Raw genomic sequence first — 21,796 nt, 5'->3', positions numbered from 1 at the left:
AACAATAAATTTGGTTCTTCATGATGAAATCCTACAGTATCATAAAACTGAAAAAAAATTTCCAAATCTAAAGCTACAATATTCTTTACACATGACCACTTTACTAACTCTTATTTACTATACTAGTTTCTAGTGGACTTCTTGGTACAAAACATGTGGTTTCATGAGTCGTGAGTGGTACATTTGTCTCTTTCAAACGTTAACTCTTTTACTTGTGGCATGATTCAGAGCAATGTCTCTCAAAATACCTATGGTCAGTTCTCCCTACTTCCAACTCATTACAGAATAACATTTTATTAATACTAATAAAAATTAATAGGTAACAAATAAATAAAAAATAAATTTACAAACTAGTAAAAAAAAAAAACTAGGAAAATGAAACTGAAAAGGTATATAAACCCAAAATACAAAACACATGTCTAAGTGTCATTTTCTGATACTAAAAAACATCAATTTGCTATAAAAGTTTCTAAACACTTCCTCTCAATTCTTTTTATTTCTTGACAGTAACAGGCAATTCATGGACTGGCACCAATCTACAAACCACACTAAGCAGCAATGTTGAACTAAAGTTGAATTAAAGACTAATGGTAACCAGTTTTATAGGCATTTTCTGTTTAAATCTGGTTATTTAAAAAACAAATTTAGTATTAGCTATTAAGAATATTCTTCCTGTCATGCTATTAAAGTATTCCTTTATTTTCACTTTAAAATAATTTGATTAGGAATGGGCACGAAATTTGATCAAACAGCATTAGAGCATCATTTTTCCCCAATTACATCTGATAAAATACAGCAATAAATTTCTTCATAATGTAACAACTTCACAGTAGTAGGCCGATGGTAGATGAGACCTTTAACTAGATTTGATAGCAGTCTTTAACATTCTCAGTGATTAAGATTCATTAGTATTTTTAAATGCTTTTGTTCTCTAACCTTGTTCTGTATATTTTAATACAAGGAAATTTTTTAAAAAATATAAAAGACTTCATGGTTGAATTCATTAGATCCAAAAACCTTTTTGATAGTTGGTACTATTATAACATTCTTGATTTCTTCTTAGTTTCAGTTCAACTCCATAAACTTTGACAGGTTTGTATTAAGTCTACCTCATTAAGGTGGGGTTTTTTTTTCTTGATTGGATTTGCTAGGAATGTATACATTTTTTCTATCTTCAGTGTAACAGTTCTACTTTCTAACTTATTTCTGCTTTTCTCTTTATCATGTTTCCTCTACTTTCAGCCTTTCATTAATTATACAAACAAAATTTTTTATTAAACAATGAATTATTTTAACCTATCTGTTTAAAAAGATGAGACAATGACATTATATTGATGGCTATCAACAGGCTTAGATATATGATGTACTGATATTCATTATTTTATTCCTTAACCAAATTAAATTTTTTTAATTCCCAAATGACCCACATATAAAAATATATATTGTAATTTAGGACGATTTCACAATTTCAACAAAACTTTAAAGGATTATTTCCATTAGTTAAAATCCTCTAACCAAATGTGCTTAAGAGTAGGCTTAAAAAAAAAAAAAAAGATACACAACTATCCACTTTCTAATATCAGCTATAAAAAAATAAATATACAGAGAAAAATAATCCTGGAGAATAATATTCTAAAATATTAACACTATCCATCTATGGCTTACCAGATAATAGACCTTTGGCATTCCAAAATATACCAATCCCATCTATGTCAGATAAATTAGTCAAATCCGTAACATCAAATTGCTATTGGAAACATGCTTTATACATTTTTCATACTTGAAAAATAAAAAGGAATGTGAGAATGATTTTTTTTTTCTTTTGAGAGTATTCAATTCAATAGGGAATAGTGGGCCAATGAATAGGTTTGAAAGCAAGGGAATTCCAATCATCTTGGGATTTTCACTACAACAAAATTTCGGGTCCCAACTCATCTCTTAGCCCCTCTGACCAGGGTTTGAGCCTTGTCCCATAGTTTATTCTTCACTACAGATGAAAGATATATGCATTTGTTCTCCTGTCCATACTCTGACCTCCACAGATCACTCAGCTCCTAAACTGCAATAATTTTGCAACCTTATGAAGACAACTATCCTACCACATTTACACTTCCCTGGTAGCCCAGTTGGTAAAGAATCTGCCTGCAATGCAGGAGAGCCAGGTTCAATCCCAAGGTCAGGATGATCCCCTGAAGAAGCAAATGGCAACCCACACCAGTATTCTGCCTGGAAAAATTCCAGGGACAGAGGAGCCTGGGAGTTGGACATGACTGAGTAACACTTATTAACTGCATTTTCCTCTTTACCACTCTTAAGTGCTTGTCAGTTCAGTTCAGTCGCTCAGTCATGTCCAACTCTTTGCGACCCCATGGACTGCAGCACGCCAGGCCTCCCTGTCCATCACCAACTCCCAGAATTCACCCAAACCCATGTCCATCGAGTCGGTGATGCCCTCCAAACATCTCATCCTCTGTCATCCCCTTCTCCTCCTACCCTCAATCTTTCCCAGCATCAGGGTCTTTTCCAAGAGTCAGCTCTTCACATCAGGTGGCCAAAGTATTAAGAGTTTCAGCTTCAACATCAATCCTTCCAATGAATGCCCAGGACTGATCTCCTTTACGATGGAGTGGTTGGATCTCCTTGCAGTCCAAGGGACTCTCAAGAGTCTTCTCCAACACCACAGTTCAAAAGCATCAATTCTTCCGCACTCGGCTTTCTTTATACTCTCATATCTTTATACTTTATACTTTCCCATCTTTATACTTCAACTCGCACATCCATACATGACCACTGAAAAAACCATAGCCTTGACTAGACGAACCTTTGTTGGCAAAGTAATGTCTCTGCTTTTGAATATGCTGTCTAGGTTGGTCATAACTTTCCTTCTAAGGAGTAAGTGTCTTTTAATTTCACAGCTGCAATCACCATCTGCAGTGATTCTGGAGCCCCCAAAAATAAAGTCAGCCACTGTTTCCCCATCTATTTGCCATGAAGTGATGGGACCAGATGCCATGATCTTCGTTTTCTGAATGTTGAGCTTTAAACTAACTTTTTCACTCCCCTCTTTCACTTTCATCAAGAGGCTCTTTAGTTCTTCTTTGCTTTCTGTCATAATGGTGGTATCATCTGCATATCTGAGGTTACTGATATTTCTCCTGGCAATCTTGATTCCAGCTTGTGCTTCCTCCAGCCCAGCATTTCACATGATGTACTCTGCATATAAGTTAAATAAGCAGGGTGACAACATACAGCCTTCACGTACTCCTTTCCTGATTTGGAACCAGTCTGTTATTCCATGTCCAGCTCTAACTGTTGCTTCTTGACCTGCATACAGATTTCTCAGAAGGCAGATAAGGTGGTCTGGTGTTCCCATCTCTTTCAGAATTTTCCATAGTTTGTTGTGATCCACGCAGTCAAAGGCTTTGGCATAGTCAATAAAGCAGAAATAGATGTTTTTCTGGAACTCTCTTGCTTTTTCAATGATACAGCAGATGTTGGCAATTTGATCTCTGGTTCCTCTGCCTTTTCTAAAACCAGCTTGAACATTTGGAAGTTCATGGTTCACGTATTGTTGAAAACTCACTTGGAGAATTTGGGGCATTACTTTGCTAGCATGTGAGATGAGTGCAATTGTACAGTAGTTTGAGCATTCTTTGGCATTGCCTTTCTTTGGGATTGGAATGAAAACTGACCTTTTCCAGTCCTGTGACCACTGCTGAGTTTTCCAAATGTGCTGGCATATTGAGTGCAGCACTTTCACAGCATCATCTTTTAAGATTTGAAACAGCTCAACTGAAATTCCATCACCTCCACTAGCTTTGTTCGTAGTGATGCTTCCTATGGCCCACTTGACTTCACATTCCAGGATGTCTGGCTCTAGGTGAGTGTGAGTGATCACACCATTGTGATTATCTGGGCCATGAAGATTTTTTTTGTACAGTTTTTCTGTGTATTCTTGTCACCTTTTCTTAATATCTTCTGCTTATGTTAGATCCATACCATTTCTGTCCTTTATTGAGCCCATCTTTGCATGAAAAGTTCCCTTGGTATCTCTACTTTTCTTGACGAGATCTCTAGTCTTTCCCATTCTATTGTTTTCCTCTATTTCTTTGCATTGATCACTGAGGAAGGCTTTCTTATCTGTCCTTGCTATTCTTTACAACTCTGCATTCAAATAGGTATATCTTTCCTTTTCTCCTTTGCCTTTCACTTTTCTTCTTTCCTCAGCTATTTGTAAGGTCTCCTCAGACAACCATTTTGCCTTTTGCACTTCTTTTTCTTGGGGATGGTCTTGACCACTGCCTCCTGGACAATGTCATGAACCTCTGTCCATCCGTCCATAGTTCTTCACGCACTCTATGAGATCTAATCCTTTGAATCTACTTGTCAGTTCCACTGTATAACGCGAAGGGATTTGATTTAGGTCATACCTGAATGGTCTAGTGGTTTTCCCTACTTTCTTCAATTTAAGTCTGAATTTTGCAATACTAAGTTCATGATCTGAGCCACAGTCACCACTGAACAGTGACCCCACAAGAGACTGACCCAGACTTGTTTCTGAGTGTCCAGGAGTGTCCAGTAGAGGCGTGGGTCTGCGGTGGCTGCTGCAGGGTCAGAGGCACTGAGTGCAGCAGTGCGTGCCCGCACCTTTTGAAGGAGGTCGCCGTTATCTTCATCACCTCCACCATAGTTTGGTCTCAGGTCAAACAACAGGGAGGGAACACAGCATCCCCCCACCATCAACAGAAAACTGGATTTAAGATTTACTGAGAAAGGCCCTGCAGCCCATCAGAACAGACCCAGTTTCCCCCTCAGTCTCTCCCATCAGGAAGCTTCCATAAGCCTCTTATCCTTCTCCATCAGAGGGCAGACAGAATGAAAACCACAATCACAGAAAACTAACCAAACTGATCACATGGACCACAGCCTTGTCTAACTCAATTAAACTACCCAAGACAGACGGGTCATGGTGGAGACATCTGACAAAATGTGGTCCACTGGAGAAGGGAATGGCAAACCACTTCAGTATTCTTGCCTAGGAGAACCCCATGAACACTATGAGTGTTCACAGTCATCTTTATAAACACTGTTTCACAAACACTTCTGACTTTCTTACCCTTTTCCCCTACCATCCTATCTGCCTAGCAAAAGTTGAGTTCTAGTTGAACCTCTCCTTGTCTTAATCCAAGCAACAGCACACTGCTGAACAAAACACACATTCAGACTGGATTTCCTTTAGATTTTTTTAAAATGAATTTTTACTGGAGTATAGTTGATTTTTTTTATTTTAAAAATCTTGCTTCCCAGGTGGCACTAGTGGTAAAAAAAAAAACAAAAAACACCCGCCTGCCACTGCAGGAGACACAGAAGATGCAGGTTCAATCCCTGGAGGAGGAAATGACAACCCACTCCAGTTTTATCACCTGGGAAATCCCATGGCCAGAGGAGCCCGGTGGGCTACAGTCCAAGGGGTCACAAGGAATCAGACGTGACTGAGCACACATGCACTGGTGAACCGTTGGTTTACAATGTGTTCGTTTGTGCTGTACAACAAAGTGAATCAGCAATATGTATACATATATCTTTTTTTTGGATTTTCTTCCTATTTAGGTCTCCACCAAGCACTGAGTAGAGTTCCCTGTGCTACAAAGTAGGTTCTCATTAGTTATTTATTTTATACTTAGCAACAATGTGAGCTGCTGGCTCAGAGCTTAAAGCCTCTGCCTGCAATGTGGGAGACCTGGGTCCAATCCCTGGGTCGGGAAGATCCCCTGGAGAAGGAAATGACAACCCACTCCAGTACTCTTGCCTGGAGAATCCCATGGAGGGAAGAGCCTGGGAGGCTACAGTCCACAGGGTCGCAAAGAGTTGGACACGACTGAGCGACTTCACTTTAGCAACAATAGTGTATACATGTCAATCCCAATTCCCCAATTCATCCCACCACTCTCCCTTCTTCCTTGGTATTCATATATTTGTTCTCTATGTCTGTGTCTCTATTTCTGCTCTATGAATAAGATCACCTATACCAGTTTTTCTAGATTTCATATATATACATTAACATACACTATTTGCTTTAGATTGATAACACTAAACCTCAAAGGCACTCAGCCCTGCCTGGAAGTTCTACTATAGTTTCCTGCCAAGCTGACTAGCCAAAATGATTACTTTATACTTTCCTCAGAACTACTGAACTCTCCTTCCTCATTTTCAACTGATGACCTCATTTCCCACTTTAGTAAGCAAAGAGCAGGAGATGGAGCTCCCTTATTTTCCTATCACAAGATCTACAGCCCTATTACCTAACCCAGATTTTCATTTTATGACTTAAACTGTCTTTCCCTCTAACCTATCAATGGCTTACCCATCTCATTCCATTTTTTTCTAATGATTTCTTTCCTATATGTGATTTCCTACTTTCCTTCACACAATTTCCCTTCCTACTGAACAATTCTTCTCTTTATGCAAACATACTCCAATAATTTCCCATCATAAAATAAAACTTTAAAAAAATCTGTTGACCATTCTTTTCTTTCTGCTTATTTTGCTATGATCCTGAGTGTTATATCCTTTTAATTAATATAAAAAGACCCTCAAATCTCTAACTATTTTTGATTGATATGGAGAGGGATGACAATAAAATAAATACAAACAAATTTTTAAGGAGAAGTAAAGGCTGGAGATACAAATTTGCAATCTTTAAGTATACAGGTATATTTAAAGCCCCAGATCTATATGAGAATCAAAATATTCCAACAAACAGAAGTCAAAAATTCAAATAAGTTGAGGGGACACAATTCAACAAATAACAATCTCCCTTCCATTAACGGTCACAATTACTATGCTTTTTCTTGTTAGGGTTTCTCGTAACCCTTTTAGCTTGGTGACAGTAAATCTCCTTCCTCTGTATCTTGCATTCAATGGATAGTAACTGCAATTCAGAGAAAACTGCAGGAACCAGAAGAAATCTGATATCTAAGTTATTACATAATCACCTTTAAATATTTAATCATTATGAGTAAGACTGTATTTTTTTCCTCCTACAAACATATATGAACTTTTTCCTATCTGCTCACAATTTTTCCATTTCCTCTAAGTTTATTACTATGTTCTAGATTAATGGTTCCCAAAATTTGGTCCGAAGATCCCTAGGAGTCACTGACATCCTTTCAGGGAAGTGACATGGGCCTCCATTTTCTAACTATGTACCTATATAAGGTTAGATTTTCTTCATATAATTTAAGCAAAACAATATATCCCAATGGACTAAATGCAGAAAGCAAATCTGAAAGTTTAGTTATGACAGTTAATTTTATGTGTTACTTGGCTGGGCCACAGGGTGCCCAGATATTTGGTTAAACAATCTGGGCACTGTGAGAGCATGTCTGGATGAGATTAACATTTGATCCACAGACTTAGTAAAGCAGACTGCCCTTCCTGATGTGGGCAGGCCTCACCTAATCCACTAAAGGCCTGAATAGAACAAAAGGCTAGACAAAAGATAATTCGCTCTCTCTGTCTGATGGTTTTCAAGCTGGGACATCAGTCTTCTGCCTTTGGAATCAGACTTGGCACAGAACTTACACCATCCGCTGGCCTATCATTGAGCCTTTAGACTTGGGTTAGAACATATACCATCAGTCAACTCCTAGATCCAGACTGGAATTAAGCTATCAGTGCTCCTGGGTCCCCACATTATAGAACTTGGGATTTCTCAGCCTCCATAATCACATGAGCCAATCTGCTAAGGGAAATGCGGACTGAAACTGCCCGCCATGACCAAGCAAGTGGCCAGCCACTTGCATGAGTTATCTTAACAATAGGAGGTCCACGGTAAGTAATGTGGAAGTACAAGCTACCACCGTCAGGAAGAATTTGGGAAAGGTCAAAAGGAGATAGGAGACACCAGCCCAAACATCCTACCAATCTCCTAGAATCCTCTTGGCTGAGCTATGCACACACCACCAGGAAGGACCCTGAGACAGAACGAGCAACCCAGAAACTAAACCCCATCACCATAAATCCAGAGACTGCAAGTCTCATGGCAGAGTAGTTCTCTTGGGTTCCCTTACCCTCCTGCTCGCCACCTGGGTTTTCCCCAACAAAATCTCTTGCTTTGTCTGCATGTGTGTCTCCCTGGATAATTAATATCCAAGTATTTAGACAAGCGCCCACTTTGGGGCCATAGACGGGGTCTCCACTCCTGCAACAAATTCCTTATAATACACACACAGACACAAATACATATATATATATATATATATATACACACACATACACACACACACACATATATATACACACACATATATACATACTGTATATATGTGGGCTTTCCTGGTGGCTCAGACGGTAAAGAATCTGACTGCAATGCAGGAGGCCTTGGTTTGATCCCTGGGTCAGGAAGATCCCCTGGAGAAGAAAATGGCTACCCACTCCAATACTCTTGCCTAAAGAAATCCATGGACAGAGGAGCCTGGCAGGCTACGGTCTAAGGGGTTGCAAAGAGTTGGACACAACTGAGCAACTAACACTATTGTAAATACACATTTATTATCTCCTATTGGTTCTATTTTTCTGGAGAACCCTGTCTAATATAACAACTGTCTTCTAGTAAGGCTAACATTAAAGAGATGTGCAAAAATGTAAAACGATGCCATCCTTTCAACCAATTTTTTTTTGCTTTGGAAAACAGTAAATTTTCATTTTAAAACATATTTTTATGTTAATATATAATGGATTCGTATTTTTAAATAAATGTTCTTAGAATGATTTAATTTTAATAACTTGACATCAGTTCAATTCAGTCGCGTCCAACTCTGCGACCCCACGAATTGCAGCATGCCAGGCCTCCCTGTCCATCACCAACTCCTGGAGTTCACTCAAACTCATGTCCATCGAGTCGGTGATGCCATCCAGCCATCTCATCCTCTGTCGTCCCCTTCTCCTCCTGCCCCCAATCCCTCCCAGCATCAGGGTCTTTTCCAATGAGTTAACTCTTCACATGAGGTGGCCAAAGTACTGGAGTTTCAGCTTTAGCATCATTCCTTCCAAAGAACACCCAGGACTGGTCTCCTTTAGGATGGACTGGTTGAATCTCCTTGCAGTCCAAGGGACTCTCAACAGTCTTCTCCTACACCACGGTTCAGAAGCATCAATTCTTTGGCACTCAGCTTTCTTCACCGTCCAACTCTCACATCCATACATGACCACTGGAAAAACCATAGCCTTGACTAGACGAACCTTTGTTGGCAAAGTAATGTCTCTGCTTTTGAATATGCCGTCTAGGTTGGTCATAACTTTCCTTCCAAGGGGTAAGTGGCTTTTAATTTCATGGCTGCAATCACCATCTGCAGTGATTTTGGAGCCCCAAAAAATAAAGTCAGCTACTATTTCCCCATCTATTTGCCATGAAGTGATGGGACCAGATGCCATGATCTTCGTTTTCTGAATGTTGAGCTTTAAGCCAACTTTTTCACTGTCCTCTTTCACTTTCATCAAGAGGCTTTTTAGTTCCTCTTCACTTTCTGCCATAAGGGTGGTGTCTGTCATCTGCATATCTGAGGTTATTGATATAGACAACCCTTATAAACAAAAACTCTTTAAAACACTTTTGAAAAATGTAAAGGAATCCTGAGACCAAAAAAGAGTAAACTGTTGTTCTATATAATTAAGGCTGCCAAAGATCTACTAGAAAAGTGGAATATTAAACTAATTCACCTCTTTCTGCTCTTCATAGCTAAACCAGAATTTCTCATGCTGCTTATCAAAAGAAAGTTTTCCAGTTACAGAAGACATACCTGATCATCGCCAGAACCCCACGGAGCTATATTTTCCAAAGAGGCCACGTTAGTATCAGAAATTTGTGTTCCACTATTGTTGTGATATAATGGCTGTTGCCACAGATGACAAGTCAATGGAACAACCTGAAAATCAAAGGCAGATTTAAAGAGAGTAATAACACAATCCCTATGACTAAACAATAAACAAATTTAACGTTTAAATTATGTTTGTCAGTTTATAAAGCACTTTCACAAATATAACATTTAGACTTCATAATCACTGTCCAACTTACTATCTTCAACCTCCCTGGTGGTCCAGTAGTTAAGAATCCATCTGCCAACGCAGGAGACATGAGTCTGATCCTTGGTCCAAGGAGATCCCATATGCCAGAGGGCAACTAAGCCCATGCACCACAATTACTAAGCCCAAGCTCTAGAGCCCCTGTGCTCTACAACAAAAGGAGCCACCACAAAGAGAAGCCTGCACAGCCTAACCAGACAGTAGCCCCACTCCCCACAACTAGAGAAAGCCGATGCACAGAACGCAGTGCAGCCAAAGTTAATTATTTTTTAATTAATTAATTTAAAAAAATTAGGAAATAGTGATTTTGATTACACAGTAAGGACTTGATATATTCCAACAAACCACACCAGTTCTTTAACCTATGCTTGTACCTGGAGAAGGTAATGGCAACCCACTCTGCTATTCTTGCCTGGAAAATCTCATGGACAGGGGAGCCTGGTGGGCTACAGTCCATAGGCTCGCAAAGAGTTGGACACTGCTGAAGTGACTTCGCACACATACTTGTAGAAGTGAAAGAAGCAAGTAGAAGCAAGCAAGTTACCTATTTCACAATCTTACTATTTGAGACATCTAAGAAATTAACCCAAATAACAGGAATTAAAATCATCCGAGAGCATGGAAAATGGGGACAAAGTTGGGCTCATTTTGCATAATCAGAGGTTGAAGCAGGGCTCTCCTATTTGTGAAAGAAGGCAATAAAAACTGAAGCAGTGTACATGGAAAAGATCAGAGGCAATCAAACAAAAATGACTTCAGTCACGCCAAGTCATCTACTGGTTCAGGATGGGTTACTGAGATTTTCCCCAATATTCTTGGAGTGTAAGAACCCAAAGCTTCCAATGTAAAACCTCCTTTTAAAGGAGATGCAAGGGGCAAGGTGGAGACAACCAGAATAGAGAAGAACACCAGGAAGAGAAGAATGTACCAAAGGACAAAACAAAGCAACACTCCTGCTAAAAATGAAATTACAAACTATACTTTCAAAGGTATTTCAAAAGACTTCAAAATGAGAATACCTCAGACTCTTAAAGAGACTTTTTAAAAAGAGACATATACAGGGAGGGAGGAGGGAGGAGGGTTCAGGATAGGGAACACGTGTATACCTGTGGCAGATTCATGTTGATACATGGCAAAACCAATACAATATTGTAAAGTTAAAAAATAAAATAAAAAGAGACATAATGTCCATAAAAAAAGAAGAGATTGATAAAAATAAAACAGGCAGCTATGAGTCAAGAAAAGATGCCTGCTCACAAACCCACAAATGTCAAAGAACCTCTGAAGGAAACTCAAGATCATAAGGTAATTTTTTTCCCCATAATTAAAACAGTTACTACACTAACAAAACATTTTTACAGAGCACATACAACAATGTGCTTTTGATGAGAAAGGCAAGCTTAACTCAAAAATCTATTCAATAACTAAAGAGATTCTATTCAATAACTAAAGAGATTTCTATGGTATAGACTCTTTCATGAGGTTTTTCTCAAAAGGTAGAACACCATGGGGCACACCCACCTTGCTCCAGTGGCATTTTCTGAGGAATAACGAACAAAAAGCAAAGAAAGGCATTTTGCAAATTCATTTTGGCAATTTGAAATCCCTAAATAAATAAAAATAGAGCCAATGTTCTGGCACAGTTAGTATTCCTGGAGCCCTCCAGGAACGAAGAATGCCAAAATGAATGTTCATAATGGCTATTCACTGCAACTAAATAATGCTGGGTGTACTGCACAGGGTCTTGCCTTTGAAAACAGCTGATTCATATTAGCTTACAAAAAAAAGTTCAATTCCCTAGGATATTTGTAGAACACTAATGATACAATATTACGAAAACCAACACTTTGACAAACTAACCCAGTGTGTGAGAAAAAAGAACACACTCTCACTTTTATCAGCTAAAAAAACCTTAAAACTTAAAATTAAATATTAGAAGTTCTTATTGTTTTTCATTCGCTCAGTTGTATCCGACTCTTTGTGACCTCATGGACTCCAGCACGCCAGGCTTCCCTATCCTTCACTATCTCCCAGAGTTTGCTCAAACTCATGTCCATTGAGTCCATGATGACATCCAACCATCTCATCCTCTGTCGCTCCCTTCTTCTGCCCTCAATCTTTCCCAGCATGAGGGTCTTTTCCAGAAAGTGGGCTCATTGGAAAAGTTCTTATTAAAAAATACATTTCCCAGAACTTATTTTTATTACCTACCCAATGGTTTATAGACTTCATTAAGGAAATTAATTTCTAATACATTCCCGTATGTTTGATCAGTTTTCCCACAGGTGCCTCAGGTATTGGTATAACCCAAACACTTGAAAGAGAATTCTTAAGATGAATGCTTTAAAACTAAGCAGGTGTCATCAGCAACTCTGATCTGAGGTTAAATGCCTTCTGGAATAAACAGTTTCAGAGTCCTTCCCTGATTAGCTTTTAATATTAAAAGTTTGTGGTCTTTAGTGGTCTTCCAACTACATACTACCTATCAAAGAAACATTTTAGATCTAAGGATGCATATCAATTAAAAGGATTAAAAAAAGATATTTCATGCAACAGTAACCAAAATAACACAGGAACAACTGTATTAATTTCAGACAAAATGGACTTTTAAGTCAAAAACTGTTACAAGAGACAAAGAAGTATGTCATATAATGATAAAAGGGTCAATTCACCAAGAAAATATGAAAAGTATATTTCTGCACCAAACCTCAGAGCTCCTAAATTAATGAGACAGATGTTGAAAGAACTGAAGGGAGAAATATACAACGACATAATGAATAATGTCCTTTCAATAATGCATAGAACAACCAATAAGAAGAATAAGAAAATACAGAAGTTGAACAACACTACAGACCAATCAAACCTAACAGATACATATATAGAAGACTCCATCCACAAACAGCAGAATACATTTTCTCAATTACACATGAAACACTCCTCAGGACAGAACACATGTCTAGCCATAAAACTAGTCTGAATAAATTCAAGAAGACTGAAATAATACACAGTACCTTTTCCAATCACAATGTAATGAAACTAGAAATAAACAGCCTAAGAAAAAACTGGAAATTTTACAATATGTGGAAATTAAACACTACACTCTTAAACAACAAGAAGTCATAAAGGAAATTAGAAAATACCTTGACACAAATGAAAATGCAAAATACCAAAAAAATTTATGGATGCAGTTAAAGAAGTACTAAGAAGGAAGTTTAAGCTATAAATGGCATGCCTTAAAAAAAGGTAAGATCTCAAGTAACAATCTAACTTGCACCTCAAGGAACTAAAAGAAAAACTAAAACCTAAAAGTGAAAATAACAAAAACTGGAGTACAGATAAATGAAATGGTCAACAAGGAAAAAAATCATGAAACTAAAAGTGATTTTTCAGAAAACTGACAAAATTGATAACCCCTTAGGCTAGACAAAGAAAGAAAAAAAAAAACTCAAATAATAAAATCAGAAATGCAAGAGTTGTAATATTCCATTACAACCAATGCCACAAATAAGGACCATAAGAGAACATTATGAACAACTGCACACCAACAAACAGGACACACATTAATCCCTAGAAAGACACAACCTACTAAGACTGAACAATGAAAAAACAGAAAATCTGAAATGTATAACTAGCAAGGAGATTGAATCAGTAATCAAAAACTTGGCAACACAGAAAAGCCAAGGACCAAATCACTTCAATCACCCTCAAAAATGTTAGCACACAGAATTCACAACACATTAAAAGAAGTATACACCATGATCACGTGGGGATTAACCATGGAATGCAAGGATGATTCAACTCATAAAAATCAATCAATACTTCACATTGACAGAATGAAGAACAAAACCACTGATGATCTTTACTGATACGGAAAAAGCACCTGAATATTCAATACCCTTGCATGATAAAAGCACTCAACAAATGAGGAACAGAAGGAAACTAATCAATATAATGGGACTTCCCAAAGGTGGCTTAGTAGGTAAAGAATCTGCCTGCAATGCAGGAGACACAGGTTCAATCCCTGAATTGGGAAGATCCCCTGGAAGAGGGCATAAATCCACTCCAGTATTCTTGCCTGGAGACTCCCATGGACAGAGGAGCCTGGTGGGATACAGTCCACAGGGTTGCAAACAGTCAAACATGACCTAGGCCACTTATGAGGACCCACAACTAACTCATAGCATACTCAATGGTGGAAAACTGAAAGTTTTTCCTCTAAGACCAGGAACAATGCTTAAGAATGCCTACTCTTGCCATTTCTAATCAACACAGTATTGGGAGTATCAGCCAGAGCAGAGACCCCAATAAATTCTCACATATATATGGTCAAATAATTTTCAATAAAAGTATAAAGTTCATTCAATGGGAAAAGGATGGTCTTTTCAACAAATATAAAATTAAAAGGGAAATAAACTTTCCCACAGAAAAGGACAGAAAAGAAACTTCCACTTCTCAACCTTGGCACTGAGTGGAGGGAGTTAAAAAGAACTTCCCTGAGAATCTGAACGGTAAGCCAGTACTGATTCAGGTTTTCAGTCTGAATTCATGCTGCAGTATTGTCCAAAACCGGAGAATGCAACGGCACCCCACTCCAGTACTCCTGCCTGGAAAATCCCATGGATGGAGGAGCCTGGTGGGCTGCCATCCATGGGGTCGCACAGAGTCGGACACGACTGAAGTGACTTAGCAGCAGCAGTAAAACTCAAAAACAAAACAAAAACCACCCAATTAACCTATTATCAAATAGGCAAAGAACTTGCAGAGCCATTTCTCCAAACATACAAATAGCCACTAAGTACAGGGAAAGATGTTCAACATCACTCATCAAAATAGTAAGACATCACCTCATACTCATCAGGATAGTGAAAATGAAAGTCACTCAGTCGTGTCCAACTCTTGATGACCCCATGGACTGTATCCATGGAATTCTCCAGGTTCAGTATACTGGAGTGGGTAGCCTTTCTCTTCTCCAGGGAATCTTCCCAATCCAGGGACTGAACTCAGGTCTCCCGCATTGCAGGTAGATTCTTTACCAGCTGAGCCACAAGGGAAGCCCAAGAGTACTGAAGTGGGTAGCCGATCCCTTCTCCAGCGGATCTTCCCGACCCAGGAATCGAACCAGGGTCTCCTGCATTGCAGGCAGGTTCTTTACCAACTGAGCTATGAGGGAAGCCCACTCATCAGGATGGCTACTATCAAAAAAGAAGAAAAAGAGAAAGAAAAAAAATAACAAATGTTGGCAAACATGTGGAGAAACTGGGACCCTTGTGTAGTGTTGGTGAAACTATAAAATGGAACAACTACTATGGAAAACAGTAGGGAGGTTCCTCAGAAAACTAAAAATAGAACTACCACCATGTTCTAGCAATCCCACTTCTGCGTATATATCCAAAAGAACTGAAGGCCAGGTCTAGAGATATTTGCAAACCTATGCTCATAGCAGCACTACTCAGAACAGCCAACAGGCAGAAGCAATCCAAGTGTCTTATCAGCTGATAAGGGATAAACAAAATGTTGTACATACATACAGTGGAATGTTATTCAGACGTAAAAGGAAGGTAATTGGGTCACTACTACAACATGGATGAATCTTGAGGATGAAAGTGAAAATAAGCCAGTCACAAAGGACAGATACTGTATGGTTCCACTTAAAAGAGGCATCTAGAGTAATCAAATTCATAGAAACACAAAGCAGAAACGTGGCTGCTAGGAGCTAAGATGAGGGGAAATGGGGAGTTGTTTATGGTGCAGAGTTTCAGCTTTGCAAAATGAAAAGAGTTCTGGACACCGGTTGTACAACAAGGTTAATGTATTTAACATGATCAAACTATACACTTTAAAATGGTTAAGATGGTTAAGATATTCTCTGTATTTTATCACAATTAAAATTCTTTTTAAAAATTTTCAATCCCCAGATAAACCTAAACAGAAAATTTATTTCTTTTACAAGAAATACTAAGGGAAATGCTTCAGGATGATACTAGAGAGTAACTGAAATTTATACAAAATAACAGAGAATTAATTAAAGTAATTACACAGCTAACTGCAAAAGACAGTGTAACTGCGTATTTCTTCTCCTTTCTTCCCTTTGACAATCTAAAAAGCCTTCACTGGCAGGATGTGCAGCAAGAAGACCAGGCGGAAAGGGGCAAGGCAGGCTGTCACCGCCAGCATCAACACGGGCAGCCTAGTTCGCCACCGAAAGGAAAACAGCAGATCTGGAGGAGCAGTTGTCTGATGAGAAGGTATGCATAGCAGCAAAATTCATCATTCATGCCCCTCCTGGAGAATTTAACGAGGTGTTTAATGATGTTCTGTTATTGCTTAACAATGATACTCTTCTGAGGGAAGGGGCAATCCATGCATACCTCAGTAAAACCGAAGGTTTTGAAAATCAGGTACTGAAAACAGAACATGGTAACTTGGGAAACGGAAAGTTTTTGGAACCAAAAAACTTGATCACTTAAAAAAGGACACAACTGATCCAACACTGTATGAAGTAGAAAACGCAACTGAACCATGGCAAACTTCAGTAATAACTCCTCTCTGCTGCTGCTGCTGCTGCTGCTAAGTCACTTCAGTTGTGTGTGACACAGTACTCTGTGTCAGTACTGTATGTGGTTAAAAAAAATAGACAGCAAACAGTTATTGCATGCATAGAAAGCCATTAATTTCAAGCAAAAGACTTTTGGAATGGTCATTGGAGGTCAGAGTGGACGTTTACAATCATTCCTTCAACTACTCAGGTGCCTGGCATCTTGAATTCAGGTTCATTATTATGAAAATGTTAAGGTTCAGCTATGAGTCATAAAGATATACAAGATTCCCTAACGGTGTCTAACGAGGTGCAAACAGCAAATGAATTTATAAAGACTGAAGAGGCTAAAAAGAATGAATATCAAACTGTCATCAGTGAAAATTATCAGACAATGTCAGACACAACTTTCATCAACGGTTCCCAATTATTCACACTAAGACTGATTGGAACAAGATCCTTAACTACAAGCTTGGCAAAGAAATGCAGAATGCATTAAGATAAACACTGCAAGACCAGATCATTTTAGTGCCTTTGTGTTTTAAAAAATACTCATTACAAAAACATTCAAAACTGTCAAGCTCACCACCTAGTCAGATGGGCAGTTGCCATTTAAAATCACTGTAATTAATTAGTTCGATTAAAGCACAAAGTTTAGTAATCATTATTTTCTATTTCTCTTGTTCAAAGAGGACTGAAAATCAGTTTAGTTTAAATGTTTTTTACTTTCTGTTATGCCTTTCTTTCTTATAATGAAGAGATGATTTCTCTAATGTCAAACATTTTTCAAGTGTTTCAAAATTTTTTTACTTACCATAACCCTAAAATTTCTGCCTTTGGTTTATAAAGTGGATAACTTTCGATATTTGCCCAGTTCATTTTAATGAAGTCAGTAATGGACACTAGTTTAAGGAGGCTGAAGTACTTAGCCATATACGCTAAAGAAATTGTCTACATTTTTCCCCTCATCTCTTTCTCTTATGTAAGATTGAGATTAGAGGGAAAACATTTTCTTTATCTGTGTTTAAACCTTTCAAGAAGGTTATTTAGCTAGCTTAGCATTTAAACTTTTTTGAAACAAGGCCAATGTCTAATGCTGTCTTGACATTCTGAATTAAATGAAAATACTTATTTCAGAAATGCATTTAATGCTTTTTCCCCTCGTGAGTTATGCAAATTAGCTTTGGATTACAAGCTATGTCCCCAATTTATGTTTATCATAAAGCCACAACTGTATTGTAACAAGGCAAAATGTAACATATATAATCCTGAACTCATGACCATGACTCAGTTTGTTTTTCTCTTGTACAGAGAAGCACTAAAATTCAGTGTCTTCCCTGGTGAGCTAATGACTGGGAATTCACCTTGCAATGCAGGGGACACAGACAGGTTCAATCCCTGGTCCAGGAACTAGGATCCCACGTACCACAGAGCAACTAAGCCCGCGTGCCACAACTACTGAGCTTATACGCCACAACTAGAGAGTATGTGTGTTGCAACAAAAGATCCCGCACGCTGCAGTTGACCTGACAGCGAAAGAAAGGAAGGAAGGAAGGAAGGAAAGGGGAAAAAAAGTAAAGTACTAAAATTCAATGTGACAATAAAGTGAAAATTTTCCTATTTCAAAAAAGAACGATTGTATGAAACAATATATATCTAACTGTACTGCTAGGCACATAAACATACAGAAATGTATTTGACAATGAGAGCACAAAGGAGATCAACAGGTACTGATCTGTGCTGAAATAAGGAAACAATACCAGATGATAACTCAAAAGAAAGGAAGAAATGAGCACAGAAAAAGAAGACAAAAGAAAGTTCATATAACTAACTACAAAACATCTGCTTGTTATTCTCCCTCCTCCCAGATTCTTCAAAAAACCTATTACAGAAAGTATTAACTCTTACAATACCTCACTTGGTATGTAACATATATCTGTAACATATGCAGACATATGTTTAACAGTAATAACATTGAAGGGGCAGGGTAAGGAATGGGGTTATATTGGCATAAACCTTCTATATTTCACTGAAATTTAGTCCTAATGAATCTCAAGCAGATTCTGATAAATTAACAGTGTATACTGTAAGCCACAGAAAATAACTCAGTAATTATAACTTTAAAAATCATTAGAATTAAACCAAAACAAGAGAAAAATATCTACTTAAAACCAAAAATGGCAATATAAGGTCTAAAAGAACAAAAAGACACAATATATAGAAAACAAAAAATTAAACAGTAGATATAAATCAAAACATATCAATAGCATTTAATGTGAGTGAATTAAACAACCCAATCAAAGATATATAGTTGTGCTAGACTACATGAAAAACAAGATTCAACTATACGCTCTCTACAGGAGACACACTTTAGGCTGAAAACACAAACAGGGTGAAAGGAAAAGGATGAAGAGCAGATTTATAATCTAAAACATGCAGAGTGGCTAGTGCAATATAAAAATGTATTACAATAAAAAAGGCTACTAAAAATAAAGAGGAGCATTTCAGAATGACAAAAGGGTCAATCCACCAAGAATAATCTAATAATTCAAAATATATATTCACTTCGCATCAGAGCTCCAAAATACCTTAAGGAAAAATTAACAGAACTGAAGGAAAAAAGAGACAATCCAACAATAATTAGAATTCAATACTCCAGTTTCCCAAAGTAGTGGATGGATATTTTTTGGTGATACTTGAACATTTAAAGGTGGCTGCGACAGGCCAAAGCCTTTGACTGTGTGGATCACAATAAACTGTGGAAAATTCTTCAAGAGATGGGAATACCAGACCACCTGATCTGCCTCTTGAGAAATCTGTATGCAGGTCAGGAAGCAACAGTTAGAACTAGACATGGAACAACAGACTGATTCCAAATAGGAAAAGGAGTTGGTCAAGGCTGTATATTGTCACCCTGTTTATTTAACTTATATGCAGAGTACATCATGAGAAACACTGGACTGGAAGAAACACAAACTGGAATCAAGATTGCCGGGAGAAATATCAATAACCTCAGATATGCAGATGACACCACCCTTATGGCAGAAAGTGAAGAGGAACTCAAAAGCCTCTTGATGAAAGTGAAAGTGGAGAGTGAAAAAGTTGGCTTAAAGCTCAACATTCAGAAAACGAAGATCATGGCATCTGGTCCCACCACTTCATGGGAAATAGATGGGGAAACAGTGGAAACAGTGGCAGACTTTATTTTTCTGGGCTCCAAAATGACTGCAGATGGTGACTGCAGCCATGAAATTAAAAGACGCTTACTCCTTGGAAGGAAAGTTATGACCAACCTAGATAGCATATTCAAAAGCAGAGACATTACTTTGCCAACAAAGTTCCGTCTAGTCAAGGCTACGATTTTTCCTGTGGTCATGTATGGATGTGAGAGTTGGACTGTGAAGAAGGCTGAATGCTGAAGAATTGATGCTTTTGAACTGTGGTGTTGGAGAAGACTCTTGAGAGTCCCTTGGACTGCAAGGAGATCCAACCAGTCCATTCTGAAGGAGATCAGCCCTGGGATTTCTTTGGAAGGAATGATGCTAAAGCTGAAACTCCAGTACTTTGGCCACCTCATGCGAAGAGTTGACTCATTGGAAAAGACTCTGATGCTGGGAGGGATTGGGGGCAGGAGGAGAAGGGGAAGACAGAGGATGAGATGGCTGGATGGCATCACTAACTCAATGGATGTGAGTCTCAGTGAACTCCGTGAGTTGGTGATGGACAGGGAGGCCTGGCGTGCTGCGATTCATGGGGTCGCAAAGAGTCAGACACGACTGAGCGACTGATCTGATCTGAACATTTAAAAAAACAAACAACAAAAAAACCAGAGCAAATCAATGGGTTTCCTACACACCGGCAGTGAACGATTAGAATTTGAAATTAAAAACACGATACCATTGGGACTTCCCCGGCAGTCTAGTGGGTAAGACTCTGGGTGCTTCCATTGCAGGAAGGGTGGGTTTGGTATGTGGTCAGGGAACTAAGATCCCACATGATGTACAGGGAGGAAAAAACCCATTTACATTAGCACCCAAAAAATGAAATAGGTATAAATCTAAACAAATATGCACCAAATCTAAACTCTGGTGAAAGAAATCAAAACAGAACTAATTAAATGGACAGATAGTTCATCTTCATTGTTAGCAAGACTCAATACTGTCAACATGTCAGTTCTTCCCAACTTGATGTATATATTCAATACAATTCCAATGCAATCCAAGCAAGTTATTTTGTGGATATCGATAAACTGGTTCTAAAGTTTATATGGCAGACAGCCAAGGCGGCAGTGAGGGAAGGCATGCAGTCTGCATCTGCCCACCCCTAGGATATTCACCAGGCAATGGTGGGGGATTTCCTGTGGACAGGCTGAAGGGAGGAGCCCTGGGGGAGACCAGGTACCAGGTAGGGCCAAGCAGGGGAAAGTGCAGGCCTGGGGACCAGTGACTGAGGGGCTGCTGGGGGAGAGGGAGCAGTTTTAGCACCAGAAGTGGTTTCGGTGCCCAGAGCAGTCTGGGCACCTTTTGGTGCTAGAAGCCGCACGCCTGCTTGCCTCGGAGGGGTGGGGATCCTGGGGGATCACAGGATCCACTGGGAAAAGCCCCTGGGGTGCCCCTTTCACTTTTCAGAGACTGAGGGGCTGCGGGGGGAGGGGTAGCAGTTTCGGCATCAGAAGCAGTTTGGACGCCAGGGACAGTTTGGATGCCTTTGGGTGCTGGGAGTGGCATACGTGCTCTACCAGAAAGGGGAGGGACCTCTGAGGGGATAAGAAGTCCCACTGTGGAAGGCCCTGGGGTTCCCCCTTCACTTGGCCCCAGGGAGCCTTTATGGGGCCCAAGGGCCTCTGGGACCCTCTCAACCCTCCTGAGGAGCTCTTTGCCTTCCAGGGTACCTTTTACTCTTCAGGGACTCATCCACCTGGATGGGTCCTGTAGATGTGAAACAGGGGAGGGAGGCTCCTGCAGGGAGAGAAGACCACCCAGCCGGGGGAGGCAACTGCAGGGTTCCAGTAGCAGGGAACTGCCTAGTGTACCCCTGCCCACTCGGCCCTGGAGCGTCTCCTAAGACCACCACCTCCGGGCCCCCCTCCACCCTCCAGGGGGCCCCCCTCCAGCCCCTCTCCTCCCTCCAGGGCTTACTCCTCTTTCCAGGCCAAGTGCTCAGCCATCCGGGTGGCCC

At 39.3% G+C, this 21,796-nt stretch overlaps 1 protein-coding gene and 1 pseudogene across 18 annotated transcripts in view; one reads left to right on the top strand and one right to left on the bottom strand.

The window, feature by feature from the left end:
* ALMS1 (ALMS1 centrosome and basal body associated protein) overlaps positions 1-21,796 on the bottom strand; it is a 186,938-nt gene that overhangs the window by 148,266 nt on the left and 16,876 nt on the right. For all 18 annotated transcript variants that reach the window (XR_015137289.1, XR_015137290.1, XR_015137291.1 and 15 more), the window contains exon 2: positions 9,801-9,926. Coding sequence is in view for 11 of the 18 variants with exons in the window: in XM_086327622.1 (XP_086183748.1) it covers positions 9,801-9,926 (126 nt within the window). In the remaining 7 variants the exon portion in view is untranslated. The remainder of the gene's footprint in view (positions 1-9,800; positions 9,927-21,796) is intronic.
* LOC147363595 (F-actin-capping protein subunit alpha-2 pseudogene) lies at positions 11,314-17,122 on the top strand (annotated as a pseudogene).

This window comes from Bos grunniens, chromosome 11 (genome assembly GCF_055505025.1).
Source record: "Bos grunniens cultivar Pamir isolate PY7600 chromosome 11, Bosgru_T2T1.0, whole genome shotgun sequence".
Lineage (NCBI taxonomy): Eukaryota > Metazoa > Chordata > Mammalia > Artiodactyla > Bovidae > Bos > Bos grunniens.
Note: the sequence above shows the minus strand (reverse complement) of the source record. Positions and strands in the feature narration are given on the sequence as shown.